Source organism: Alosa alosa, chromosome 15 (genome assembly GCF_017589495.1).
Source record: "Alosa alosa isolate M-15738 ecotype Scorff River chromosome 15, AALO_Geno_1.1, whole genome shotgun sequence".
Classification (NCBI taxonomy): Eukaryota; Metazoa; Chordata; class Actinopteri; order Clupeiformes; family Clupeidae; genus Alosa; species Alosa alosa.
In genome coordinates, this window is record NC_063203.1 from 16,968,962 (window position 1) to 16,983,679 (window position 14,718).

Consider the following 14,718-nt stretch of genomic DNA (forward strand, 5'->3'; position numbering starts at 1 on the left):
TGTCTCACCTGAAAAAAATTACCTTTCAGCAATGGTGAGCACACACTTAAATACACACTAAAAGCAGGAAGCACTTGACTTGCCCTCTCTCACTTCCTGTTTGAGGGTTTATACTAACTACAAGACCAAAAAAAAAAAAAAAAAAAAAAAAAAAAAAAGACAAAAACAAAAGGCATATTTAATGATGGTGTCTCTGAATTTTAAGTGCCTATTTCCATCTATTCCTCGACATCAGTCAAACTTGGCCACATTACACAAGTACAGGCAATTTATTCAGGCGAGCATTCGTCATTTAAATAGGGTCAGTTGGGTAATTGAGATTCTCATATTCTTTCCTTGGATTTTCATTTTTTTCTTCTTCAAATCTCTTTACAGCAATGCCTCCAAAATTATACAGATGATTAAACAAATCAACTCATATTTAATACTCATTCATTTCCATGGGCCAGTAGCTAAAGGGACAAATGCTATCTAACACTTGCAAGTGGACATGGTTCTGGACATGGGTCTTTGTGACCACACTCACCCACCCCACCCACCCACCCCTATACATGGGGACCCCGGCTTCAGCTCTTGAGGGTTCTCTCATCCCCTTTCCGAAGAGCTCCAGCTCTCTCCTTTTTCCCTTTAAAGCGCTAACGTCACATCTTGGTGTGTCCTGTCCCCCATCCCCACCCCCTGAATCCATCTTGTACTGTTATGCCCATATACAAAATCAAAAGATGAAGACACACTTTAAGATGTGGATCTGTGACGAATGTTTCACACTCATTCTCTGTCACACACACATGCGCTCTCACACACACTCGGACATACTCACTCTCACTGATCAAATCACATTCTCTCTTGCACTCCTTAAGATAGAGCACAACATGCTTTCACACATTTTTTTTCTCAAATGATGAACATACAGAAGTACATAGACACACACACACACACACACACACACAACACACACAGACACACACACACACACACACACACACAGACATACACACATACACGCGCACATCCGGACACACATACACGATCATATAGAGCTGTGACTACCCTCACCAATATTCTTCCAACACGTCCCTCCCCAAATTCTCGCCTTCTCTCTCTCTTTTTCTGTTTTACCCTCTGCAGGAACAGTTCAACACTATTGGTAACAGCTAAATCCAGAAAGAGCACTTGTAAAAATTGCAGAAATATGGCTTTCTTTTAAAAAAAAGAAAAGAAAACTGTAACAATCAGGGGGGAAATGTTTTTCTTTCTTTTTAAGTATTTTGCTCGTGTCCTCCCATCCCAGACAAGTATGCACATCATCTAATCTTCACTCGATTGGCCAGGGAAAGTGCAGGTGGTCCAGGGGAGGACTCTCTTGTGTACATGTTTCTATATGTGTGTGTGTGTGTGTGTGTGTGTGTGTATTTATACGTGTGAGGATGTGCTTCAGCGCGTGTTCCAGTGTGCGTCATGCAACTCGCTGGTGCTCAAGTTTGGTTTTCTCCTCTTTACCTGACAGGTGGTGAAGCGTTGGTATGGCCGTCACGGTGCACGGTGTGTAGTGTCGGGTAAGGCAAGGGGCCTGTTCAGAGGCACACTCTGAACTGAACACAGCCAACCCTTCTTCCCCCCACCCTTCCTTGTCGGCTTAAGTCCGTCACTGCTACGATATCAAATCCGCAAAGAGACCTGCTTCTTTTACAGTATCTGCTGGTGCATGGATGTTTGATTTAAGTACATTTGTTTGTCGGTATGTATGTGTGTGTGTGTGTGTATGTGTGTGTGGGCGTTCGTGTGTCCAAGAGTTAGTATACGTGTCGCTGTTGCATCCTTTCTGCTGGTTGGGGGCGAGAGAGGGAGGGGGAGGAGGGGGGAGGGCGGCTCACTCCCTTATGCTGGCGGAGTAGGAGAACTGTGGGAAGTGCGTGCGTGTGTCCGGGTCCTCAGTGTCCAAGCTGTCATCTGCAGAGTGGAAGAGAAGGGACGCAGGTGTCAGTGTGTGGTGAAAGACTGCCATTGTAATGTAATGCAAACCATTCAGTACAGACAGTAGTTTTGCCCAGCCTGACATGCGTTATTACAAAAATATGGAGTGAAACCATTATGAAATGTGAACCAAATGTAGATCAATAGTGTCAATAGCAATAGTCTGAAAATAATCCAAGCTGAACCACAAGGAAGGGCTTGAAAGTGCAACCCCGTTTCCGAAAAAGTGTAAAATGTTAACAAAATTAGATTATGATAATCTGCAAATCTCTTAAACCCATATTTATGTGCAAAAAACATGTTGACACTGGGAAATTTGACTCTCATGAAAAATATGCGTTAATTTTTTATTTCATGCCAGCAACAGGTCTCGCCAAACAAAAGGCTGTAAAAGTTGTGTATTGCTAAAGAAAACACACGGTTAATTTCACAACTAATTACATTAATCAATCGGTTGTGATCTCTGGGGCCTCCGATGGCACTACATTAAAAACAGTTTGATGCTCCATCCACAAATGCTGGTTAAATCTCTACCATGCAAAGAAGAAACCATTTTTATACATGCTGTCTTATCTCGGCCCAAGCTTATTTACGATGGACTGAGGCAAAGAGAAAAACTGTCTCTCTTTAAAGGTGCTCTAAGCGATGCTGGGTAACGCCACTACTGTTGACTTTCAAACAAAACAGAGAGATATCTCACTACTTCCTCCCCCTCCAGGACAGACAGCTAGCGGTCTGTCTTTTTTTTTCAGGAAGGCCTTGAATATTTCAGCAAAACAGTGACCAACTGCACCCTGGACAGTATGGCTCCATAATAGAAGAACACGGATGCTAAAATGGCCTGCCTGCAGTCCAGAGATCAATCACACTTGGAACATGAAACATGACTGCGAAGACCCGAGACTGTCGAGCAGCTGAAATCCTGTCTAGTAAGACTGAGACAACACTTCATTCTCAAAACTCTAGCAGCTGGTCTCCTCAGTTCCCAAACATTTACAGACTATTGTTAAATGAAGAGGTGAAGCAACACAGTGGTAAACATGTGTCACAAGGTCGGTTCGTTCGCCGCTCACAGGCCTCGAACCGCCACCTTGACACACACACACCGGCATGGGAGACGAACGCTCTAACCACTGAGCTAAAAGCCCAAGCTTCCAACTCAGCGGTTAGAAGCGTTCTTAAGGTTAGGGCTGTGAGGATTTACCGGGGCAACTAGCACTCTAGTTAAATGTGCTTGCTTCAAAATCACGTCTTCAGACAGCGAGTAACCATATAGCACCGAAATCACACCTGACACTAGATTCTACTTTGGGGCAGCCGTGGCCTACTGGTTAGCGATTCGGACTAGTAACCGGAGGGTTGCCGGTTCGAACCCCGAACAGTAGGCACGGCTGAAGTGCCCTTGAGCAAGGCACCTAAGCCCTCACTGCTCCCCGAGCGCCGCTGTTGTTGCAGACAGCTCACTGTGCTGGGATTAGTGTGTGCTTCACCTCACTGTGTGTTCACTGTGTGCTGAGTGTGTTTTACTAATTCACGGATTGGGATAAATGCAGACCAAATTTCCCTCACGGGATCAAAAGAGTATATATATATATATATATATATATATAATCAAGTTAATTGCAATCAAATAAGCCAGACTGTGTATCGGACAATATGTGAGGGATAATGTATAGAATAGTCATTATTGGGAAAATAAGTCCCGACAGGGTGAACTGGACCCCGACGCGCCAGCGGAGGGGTCTTGTTTCGCTCTGAAGGGACTTATTTTCCCATAATGACCGGCGTTCTATACATTATCCCGCTTATTATACAGCTACTTGCCAAAACAAAATAATAAACTCCCCACGATGACTTTTAGCCTACATGGCCTAGCCTATTTGTTACCGTTCATCGTGGCATTTGCTGAGAAACAAATAGTTCGCAACAACACACGGTGCTGAACTTGAATCAAACATTCTTTAGAACACAGCTGATCAACCACCTGCTTTCACGCTTGAATGAAGTTCCAGTCCTTGCGTAGTGATATGAAAGACGTATCAGAAGCACAAAACCCGTTGCCATTGACAGCGGTAATTATATGTTTGCAGCGGTAATTACATGAATTTATTTACCGTAGAACGTTGGGAAATCCCATTCAAGTCAATGGAGCGTTCTACTAGCATTGTGAAGAGCCGTATAATAAACTGCTATAAAGAGCATCCACACTTTGCCAAGGAGAACAGTTAAAGAGAAGTAGGGAGACTTCTTCGGTAACCTATTAATGATATGGTTATAGGCTAAACTCAATTAAATGTTATTGACCACAGTACGGATCTGAAGCTCTTAAACTCGCACAACCTATTCGGAGACCAGAGCTACTTCTAAAAGAAGTGTTGAAATATAATTAATTGTTATGCAACATCAGCTGACTTCCTTAGCAATCTCATCTTTTGTATTGTAGCCCAGACTACAATACTGAAAAGAGTGCCTTACTTGAACCGCAAACCAGCAGAGCCTGGACTACTTACACTGGTCTGGAGGCGTGACTGTGATGGTCTGTGCTGTGAACTCGTCATCAAAGTAGCGTGTATCTGTCTCAGAGGTCACCTGTGGCTTGAATGGTGGAACGAGCTGACGGACAAGAACATGAAGGCATGGGAAGAATGTGAGTTGTCAGTTGGCTGAGACTGTTTAACACAATGAAGACATTGTTGGCTGCATAAAAGAATAATGTGTGCTACACACACACACACACACACACCTTCTTCTCAAGAACATCTGACCAGTTGATGGTGACAAAGAACTTGTGGGTCATCACCTCTTTGGCGTCTTCTGGACTTCCTCCAAGCCTTCAGAATCAAACAATTTCACCATCATATTTGATCAAAATCCTACACACGAGATGTTGTACATAATATGCATGGCTTTTTGTATTACTGTTGATATATCTGACTTGATTTTAATTCACTCATAGTAAGTGCGGAGACATCAATATAAACCCTAACCTATATAAACCCTATAAACCCTAAGCCCTTTAGGTTAACTTAAATGTTGCTGTATTTAAAACACAGATCTACAACAAATATGATGCAAATGTAAACATGTGAATGTAAACAATTAGGCAATATCGTGGTCTGCAAAAATGACTGTCCGTATTTTCATATATTGAACTTTTAGTAATGTAATTATTGTGACAGGCCTAGTGCCATGGGCATCAACCATCGTTTTGGTTTCTTTCACCCGCTTGCATGCCCACCTCTGCTTGGGGTCCTTCTTGAGCAGGCCGGCCAGCAGAGCCTTGGCCTCGGGCGAGAGGTTCCTGGGGAAGCGGATCTCCTCCATCAGGATGAGCTCGAACAGACGCTCGTGGTCCTGGTTGTAGAAGGGCAGTCGGCCACACATCATCTCGTACATGACCACACCCAGACCCCACCAGTCCACTGCACGACCGTAGTCATTGTCCTCAAGCACCTGTGTTTAGGGGGGGACAATACCAATTACATTACAAGGGCAAGTTAATGTAACATTAGGAGATTGTAAACCTTTACTATGCCTATACCAAGACACAGACACATATTACTGATGTCTTAATAGAAAAAAAGAGGGGGTAACCTTTGCTAAGGGAAGAGGCCATTTTTTTTAGGAGAAAAGCACAGCGTTCCTATCTGTGTTGCAATGTCAACAGTGACTTATTTGCCGTCTGTCTGACTTTTCGCAGCGCCGCTGAAGCTAATAGTTTACTTTCCACTGATGCTGTTTAACCCTGCATAATGAGAAACGTAGCCACCTACCCTGGGAGAGAATCTTCAGTTATGGAAGTAAGAAATTGGGCAATGTATGGATAACAATGTTTTTTGAAGTGCTTTTCTATATACAAACACTAAGGAAGTCAGCACAGATGCTAAACATTCTAAAAACAGCAACTACGTGGGAGACCGGCACTTTTGAACACTCCGTTTTATTTACACATTTAAGACAAGCTCTTTGTGACCCCAGATACGCTTTTTACACATTACAGGCAAAGCAGGGAAAGTGTTTAACTTAAAACTACTAGTGCTGATGACGTTGCTTGATTGCCAGGTCAAGGCAGTGGGGAGACCTACTTGCCGGACTCTGGTGAATATTTTACATTTGTGAACAAAAGTTCAGTATGAGTAGCTATTTCTTCTTAAACTAAGAGCAGGAAAGACTCACAATGACTAAGTACTGTCAGTGGTGCTTGCAGGTGCTTACCTCAGGAGCAAGGTATTCTGGAGTTCCACAAAAGGTCTTCATTGTAGCCTCATTGGTAATGCCCTCTTTGCATAAGCCAAAGTCCGTTATTTTGATGTGTCCATCTTTATCCAGCATGAGATTCTCCAGCTATAGAGGGCAAGAATGAAAAGGAAAGAGAATAGACGACATCATCAGTAAAGCTGGACCTCTAGAATAAATTTGGACAAACACCTCACTAACGAATGACAATGTATCTTCTACTTTTTCAACAAGATGCTTCACATTTTGGGTGACACATTAATAAAAAAAAGAATGCGTGTGTGTGGGTGCGTGTGTGTGCGTGTGGGGTGGGGGGCTGGTCTATGTGGTTTCATTGAGGTCACCTTAAGGTCCCTGTAGACGACGTCGCACGAATGCAAGTATTCCAGTGCAGATACTATCTCAGCACCATAGAACCGGGCTCTGTCCTCCGTGAATACTCTTTCCCGGGACAAGTGAAAGAACAGCTGAGGGAACACAGAGGAACAGGCTAATTCAACCAGGCCAAAAGCTCATTCTATTCATATATTTATCATTATGATGACATCAGCATATTGATCTAACACAACAGGAAACACATTGTACATATTCAATACAGATGCAAACATGGCCTACACATCATAGCTTAATTCACAAAGAAAGAAGTGGATAACTTATTTGTGAAATATTACAGTTCCTTGCCTCTATAAGATCTCATGTAATAACACACTTTATAATCCAACTACACCAACTGATGTTAGATGTTAGAAAGTAAGAGATATGAAGAGTACCTCTCCGCCATTTGCATATTCCATCACAAAACACAGGCGGTCATGAGTTTGGAAGGCATACTTTAGTGTCTGAGAAACAAAGCAAAGTGGGACAAACTTCAGTTTCAAACCCCACAGAACATGGAACAGAACACCAATTAACAGTGAGTGCAGCGTGACCCATCTTCAGTTGAGCGGGGGAACTGACCGTGAGGAAGGGATGCCTTGTGTTCTGTAGGACTCTGCTTTCAGTAACCGTGTGTGCCACCTCATCCTTAAGTTGATAAAACAAGCCAGATGTAAGAAGTAACAAAAAAAAAAAAGTATCAAAAACATTTATCTTGCATCCAGTGCAGTCTTGCATTCAGCACTCTTTAGTTGGGTCAGACCTGTCCGACATACCTTAGCGATGATGACTTCCTTGCGCAGGATTTTCATGGCGTAGTACATGCCCGTGGCCTTCTCCTTTACAAGGATCACCTTGCCAAATGTGCCCTTTCCCAGAAGCTTTAGGTAGTCGAAGTCACTCATGTTCTGAAACAGAGAACAATTCAATGTTCATGAACGGAAACAGATCAGGTGCATGAAAGTGCAGGGTCTTGCCAATAGGAGTACAGCAGAAGGCATTAAAGAAAATCAAAGACATGTTAGACACTGACCACTCTAGTGCGGGACCGGGCAATGGCAGCCTCCATGCCCTCCAGGCTGTTGTCACCGGGGGAACCGAAGTTGATGTCCATTGGTTCTTCCTCTTGTGTCTTAAGCCCATTGGCTACAGCCTGAATCGCTCGTATCCATTCCTCCCTGAACATTTAAGAACAGTATAAGACTTAAAATTGGATAGAACAGGATAATCTGTACACATACTACTTTTTTTTCATTTAAACACTATCTCCTAGTGAGCATGTTCATATAATTGGCAGCAAAACCAGGAAATCGTCCTTCTGAAATTATGTCCTCTACAATGTTGTTGTTCCTCTCCTGTTTTGTTTTGTCGCACCTCTCTGCGTTACTGTCTACGTGAAAAGTGCGCTCGATGACCGTGGTCCACTGCAGGCAGCGGATGACAAACGTGTTTGGCCTGGGCCTCTCTGTCTTCATCAGTTGGCATTCTGTGAAATTTCAGAGAGCACAAGGGCCAATCAGTGGCGTGAAACCCTACATGCACAGAGTGCAAGGACAATCCAAGTTAACGGTCACACAACTAACTGAACATGTAAAATGTACAGCTTCTAAACCATGATGTGGAGTGTTAAAGAACATAATTAAATGAGAAAGACAATTATAGAAATAGGATAAGCCATTCTTTAATCTCCTAACAAACTACTAAATGGTTAATCATCACCATCTCCAGCCAGGATAGACACAAAGCTATAAAATTTAGTTGATAAACAAAACAAGTAACGTACACTGAGGAAGTGATCATGTGAACAAGAAACAACGGCTACGATAACAAACCACATTGGCATCAGGGTGGTATATGTGGCTTACAGTAATAAGAAACCCTGCATGGGTGTGCACTGTGTACATAGAGGCATGTTTACGACCTGGTTAAAAAAAACCTGTTGATGAGGTTAATGTGAAAAGGAAGTACTGAGGTTGTAAGTTTATCGTCTGTGGCAGCCCTTTCGCTTTCATTCTCACACTGTTGTGCATTTCCTGCATGCCTTACAAGAGCACAACTTCTCCTAGACTTTACTTCCGAAACACACTGTCGTGCACTTCTTACCCGCCACTGAGAAGTTGTTGAGGGGTGGAAGGTTGGGCTCGGAGATCTCTGGCTTCTCCTTGTAGCCAATGAAGGAGCCATCACTCTTCAGGATAAAATAGCGGGGCCTCCAGGTCTTAATATACTCACCTGTGTTGCAGGCCAGAAGAGAGAAAAGTCAAGGGCGGAGAAAAAAAAAAACAAATGACCTTGAGAAAGAGCAAGAATTTAAAATCCTAGCAGAGGAAACACATCCTAAACACTGTACACTGCAACCTGTACACTGCAGCAGCGCGTCCCGTCCTTACCTCGCTTGTGGAGCCATCCCTCTCGGACCACGGTGACCTCGTTCATGCTGCGGGTGGGCGTATGTTGGGGTTCAGGGTGGGGCGGACAGGGAGGTCGGGGGAGGGGAACAGCGTTGGCGAGAAATGAGGATGTCAGACGAAGGGGGGACAGCAGTCACTCTTCAGCACCTTGGAGAAAGCAGTGGAACAGATCAAGCCACTGAGAAACACACACACACAACCTGAGAGAATGTGCTGAGGTAATTAGTCACACATGGCAATGCTGGCCTGGCATAAGCCTATTTTGCCCGTGTGTCGTGTAAAAACTGACTCATCGTGCAATGGTTTTCTTGATAGCTGTACGGAATCCCCTTACTACCATCAAGGCCCAGGGAGCTTGACATTAAAGTGCCACTGAACACCTGGTCCACTACTGCACCACCCCGGCACAGTTACACAGAGCAAAACGAGCGTCTGAACTTGTGTTTCATCTCACCTGCCCTTTCAGGGGTTCAAGGTGAACCAAGCCAGTGTTATATCTTGAATAAGAACGCAGCAGCAGTCAATTGTTTAAGATAAAAACAGGAACGCTACCAGGCCTCCTTCCTGCTCCAAGGGGGGCATTCTAATTGATTCTGGCACTGTGGTCTGTTTCATTACTTCAGTAGGAGGTCACAGATTGAGATCATCTTGTAACCATGGAAATCACCATTAGCCTCTTTCATCAACAGGTGAACACCCACAGAGAGTGCGCGGAAACAAGGGAAATGAGACACCCCAACAATCTCAGCTAATCACTTCTGCACATAGTATGGGGGCTATGCCCGAACTTGCAGCTTTTGGCTCCGATCCAAATTAAGGGACTGAATTTTAACTCTGAGCCTTAGAGCATGCACACGTTCAAATTGCTCGTCTTGCGCAACATGGACATTCATCACTAATTAACAACAACAGAGTCTTGCGTAAATCGACATGATAAAATAAACAATTGAACTGCTGGTTAATTCACCGCCACGGAGATCACTGCCAGACAAACAGACACATTAACAGTTGTAAAATTATTAAAACCAAACTGATACCTTAGACAAATGACAATGCAAAGGGTTACAAATGATCCACTCTGCCTCCAAAAACATTGTGGGGATTACATGTATTACCAATCCTTTGGTGAGGCAAGAAGGTCAATATTTAGGGCAAACAAGCCACTTAGATATGAATAAACGATGAAAATTAAGAAGCACCTGGCATTAACAACCAATTCATCACACGGTCAAATTGCAGTAGCAAATTCAAACCGTCTTTCACATGACTGACATGTCTGCTTCGTGTCAGTGTGAGCACAAGTCTAGTTTAACAAACTAAAATACCTATCTTGCCATGCTCCCATTAGTGGTTACACAATAACATGGCTAAAAGCCTGCATGCCAAAGTTTTCCATTAGGATACATGATTCAAAGGGTTGTCCCAAGGTACAGTGCCATATCTATCTGCCACCCCCATTCAACAAAACAGCTGTCAAACACATTGATGGCTAAACTATATTTACGTGAGAAAATATGTGAACTTCACAACAATGAACAAAATAACATCTTCGTAATTAAACATGCAATTAAATCCAAGATAATAAAACAATAATTAACGAAAAACTAAGCTACGTGACATAAACCTGCTCGAGTTTAGGATGTAGTTCTAGTGACTTTTACATCTGTTTACACAGTATTGTTTGCAGAGATAAAAATCGATAGGTTCCTCACATGGTCAATTCCACATCTATTTTTACACTAGCTGGACTGGTCTGTCCAATGAAAATCAGTGGTCTCAATATCCATGTTTCCAGTAATTCATGACACTTACAACAATGTACTACAAACCTACCACCTCAAGGTTTTGCGCAGGTCATTGCGGCATGCTCAGATGAAAACAAGTATACAACACTCGTTATCTATCACATATGCGAATTCACTAAGTGGGGGGGTCATAAAGTTAGAATCAGCTGATTACAACGTTAAGCAAGTTTAACGACTTTGTTTTGCAGCACTGCTCGAATGGCCATGCACAATCTGACTAAAACTGACCAGAACCTGAGTGGACCTACACGTAACTTTGTTCATTAGCCACTTTCGCTTTTGTTAGCTGCAGTTGTATAAGTAGACAAATCACATTGGTGTCTGAATTACCTGATTAATGAAAACCAAACATGGGGGATAGTCCGTTTACATGCATACTTGATGAGAGTAGTAATCAGTTAACGTTAGCTAAATGTTACCTAGCTAACCAAACGTTAGCTGCTACACAGAAAAACATTTTCAACGAGCTAGCCAGCTACTTCACTATGCAAATTACCAGGGTTGACTAGGTGATCCTCTCCAAAAATGAACAGAACATACCTCATTATTGGTTGCTAATAGCCTACTGTGTGCAGGTACAGCCACATTCAGTATCCAACTCAATGTAAATGCAAGTAAAGGGGAATCTGACGCTCAAGACAACAAGCAGGACACTTGCCACAATGCAATCGATGACCTAGGTTAACACGCTAGCCAGCTAGCTAACTAACACGGGATGAGCTAACAACGAGTAACCCCCGTATTTACTGACAGTAGCCTCGATCGTCGATGCTACATTTCTTTCTTTTACTACAACGACTATAAAGTTGCCACTGCGAATGATCCTAGTTACGCACCGCACTCATTAACATGCCAATGTTAATATAAAAAGTCAGCCAACTAGCCCGCGATATGACTAGCAATAGCTAGCAAGCTATCAATCATTATTCCAAGTTCTGCGTCAACTAAAGCGCCCTCCTTACCTCGATTCCTTAAGCTTGTTGGCAAAATGTTGTGTACTGGGAGCCGATGCTCATCCAGGCTGAAATGCAAAGTCCTCCGCGGTGAAACTAGCTATTATTCTGCAAGCTGGTGTATTGAACTCTGCCAATGATCACACAGCCTCCCAAAAAATAACAACCGAGTGCCCGCTAAGCCTGTTTTGCTGCCCACACTGGCTGCTCCAGGCGGCGTGTTAAACACTAGCTTGCTAACGAGTCAGCATAGAAGAAAATTACTATCGTTAAAATGCCAGGCAATTGATATATTCAACTAATTACTGTCGACGAGTTACCCTTAAAAACGAGGAATCTCGATCGCTATTGCTTCTCCTCACACCTTGTTATCTGTGTCAATAACCTGCAGCTTACAACAGGCCTCGTTCGTTCATGGCAGAACAACTAACGTTACTCGACATGAGCACAAACAGGAAATGACGTTTACGCAAATCAAGGCCTTCCTCGTAGCAGTGTTGAAATCGTTCAATGTTGATGCAGAGAATAAGGGCTATGGTTGATAGTTGAAATACAGCTGTAAGTAACCCAGGAACTCACAGCTGAGAATAACAGAAGTCCTGTGAAGTTGACGCACGGACCATGTATTTGTGTTGTTAGGCTAAGCGGGGCAGTCAGTTGTTATTTTTGTTAGGCTGTGTGTGTTGTGTGGTAGAAACAGTGTGGTAAAAATATGTCCACAATATTGCTTACTCAGCCTACTGACGTGGGACTATCAAACGACATTCACGGATCACAGCAAAAGTAATCAAATGACCCATTCCTAAGAATCCGCTACTCACAACGTAGCCTAACCAAACGCAGGGCACCAACAACATTACAGGATTACTACCGAATGCAATTTTACTTGGCATTTAGGCCTATTGTTTTTTTTAATTCTTTATATTTTTTAAAGGAAACGTTTCACAAAGCGAGCTGAGTAAAATTGCTAAAAAATATTGCCAAAGACCTGTTTTCGTCAGTGTTTCGGTCAAGGTCAAATCGTGACTCATTTTCTCTCAAATTCACAACTGATTAATTACCCTATGTTAGTTTATCAGAATGTAGTAATGACGAATCTATTGTTTCATTGACCATTTTTTTGTCAGCTTACATACATTTGAAAATTGCCTACACACTCACAGCCTAAATGGCCGTTCAAACATCTGTTGCGATGACTTTTAGTTTAGACTTTTAGGCTCTGTCTCAATGAGAAAGACTATCCATGTTTTCGGGTAGGCCATCACAAATCATAAATTATTACTACCACAATAAAAAAAAATACGACTATAGACCAGGGGTGTCAGACTTAGGCAGTGGGTAGGATTTGTTGGAATGAGACCTGGTGGGGGCTGTCATTGTCATGATCATATGGTCATTATAATTATTCTACATTTACATTTATTCATTTGGATGACGTGTTTGTCCAAAGCGACTTACAGCAGTGGAATAACATGGCTATAAACATTTAAGATACAGAGCTACTACAGCAATATAATACAATTTAGGCTATTAACATTAAACTTATATAACTAATATTCTACATGGGTACCAGATTGTTGTTTGATGATAGGCTAACTCCTTTACTACCTACTTATGAGCAAACAAGGCATATACTCTGTAGGTTTATCATGTGCCACTATCATATACTACTCTTTCTATCTTGACATACCCTAACTTTCATGTCAGTCTCTTTTTCCATCATAGAGTATGGTTACGCTAACATAATGTAATAATCAGTGCAGCAAACCACATTTTCTTTACTGGCATCTTCCTTCCTGAGGATGGTTTGCAGTGCTAGGTTTCATTAATTGATCATATCATAGAAATATTGCTTATTATAGTCCATGGCAACTAGATGTGATAACTATTTTATCTTCCCCTTCATATCCAAAACACCTGGGGGCCGTATGAAACCTGCTGGTGGGCTGGATCTGTACCTCGGGCCTCATATTTGACCAGACCTACCTGAGCAGTTGCCCATAGGCCTAGACCTCTGCAGTTTGCCTAAAAAGAGGACCCAAAGCTGTCATCTTTGCCAACATAAGGAGAGCTGTGTATCACCTTTGCCCATTTAAGGGAGATCCGGATTTCCTTATATGGGCAAAGATGGCAGCTTTGGGTCCTTTTTGTAGGCCAACTTCAGAGGTCAATAAGTGTTCTTGATGCTTACAGTTTCATTCCCTGCCATGGAATCAACCCTCTATCAATACTATGACACAGCCAACACACAAACGGTTTGAGAGTAACATTAGGCTTACATGTAATTTGCTTAATTAAATGACAAGCTAAATGTGATCAGATATATGTAAATGTGTAATAACATTCATTTCTAATAAAGAAAATTGTGGTGATTACAACCAGATTAAAACATTTTTCGGGAAAAAGCTGTAAAGCTATGTAGAATATAACAATGTTGTTTGGCATCTTTCTGTCACCCAGAGCTTTACAATTTGCACTGCCTCTGATATGCCAATGAAAAAGAAATTGAATGTATTAACTTATATTACTTTCAGTAAGTAATGTTCATTATTTATTAATTTTTTGAAAGGATAGCTAGTAATTTGTAACCAATTACATTTCAAAAGTAGCCTTACGAACCATGCGCACAAACACTGTTCAGTTCAGGCATCATGACCGTATAGTCCTAATAATTATTTAATTAAACTTTCTATGAGGGCAACATTTAAAACTTTACAATAATTATTATTAGGCATGCTAATAATGAATCCTAATTGTTCCTAACAATCCTAATCATCGACCACTCATCCAAAAACATTTTAGTAAAGGGAAATCATATTGTCACTGTCAAAATAGTAAATAGCCTGCTCTTATTTTTGTAGCCTATATTGTAGGCCAAGTAAGCAATTAAACAAGAACATTAAAGAACATTTTATACAACAAATATTTTTTTCCATTAAAATAAAGACACCAGACTCATTCAAA

General features: G+C 42.1%; 1 protein-coding gene across 4 annotated transcripts; it reads right to left on the reverse strand.

Moving 5' to 3' along the window:
* Positions 1 to 104: 104 nt before the first annotated feature.
* On the reverse strand, positions 105 to 12,217 carry akt2 (v-akt murine thymoma viral oncogene homolog 2). 4 transcript variants are annotated; one of them, XM_048264382.1, is made up of 14 exons: positions 12,075 to 12,217; positions 8,976 to 9,143; positions 8,689 to 8,817; positions 7,960 to 8,071; positions 7,619 to 7,763; positions 7,362 to 7,493; positions 7,168 to 7,233; positions 6,981 to 7,049; positions 6,555 to 6,677; positions 6,190 to 6,318; positions 5,213 to 5,427; positions 4,718 to 4,805; positions 4,485 to 4,587; positions 105 to 1,950 (listed from the first exon to the last, which is right to left on the reverse strand). In XM_048264382.1, the coding sequence occupies exons 2-14, from the start codon at positions 9,019 to 9,021 to the stop codon at positions 1,871 to 1,873; spliced, it is 1,437 nt and encodes a 478-aa protein (XP_048120339.1). In that variant the 5' UTR covers positions 9,022 to 9,143; positions 12,075 to 12,217; the 3' UTR covers positions 105 to 1,870. The 4 variants fall into 4 exon arrangements, with proteins under 4 accessions (XP_048120339.1, XP_048120338.1, XP_048120340.1 ...); XM_048264381.1 differs by having other exon boundaries at positions 11,764 to 12,210; XM_048264383.1 differs by having other exon boundaries at positions 12,119 to 12,190.
* Positions 12,218 to 14,718: the final 2,501 nt, after the last annotated feature.

Excerpts from the sequence above, each read along its gene's own strand:
- akt2 (XM_048264382.1), bottom strand. The coding sequence starts at position 9,021 with ATGAACGAGGTCACCGTGGTCCGAGAGGGATGGCTCCACAAGCGAG. Across the intron at positions 7,050-7,167 it reads CAAGGCATCCCTTCCTCACG|ACACTAAAGTATGCCTTCCA; the intron begins GTCAGTTCCCCC and ends TTTGTTTCTCAG. Across the intron at positions 4,588-4,717 it reads CAGATGTTCTTGAGAAGAAG|CTCGTTCCACCATTCAAGCC; the intron begins GTGTGTGTGTGT and ends CTTGTCCGTCAG.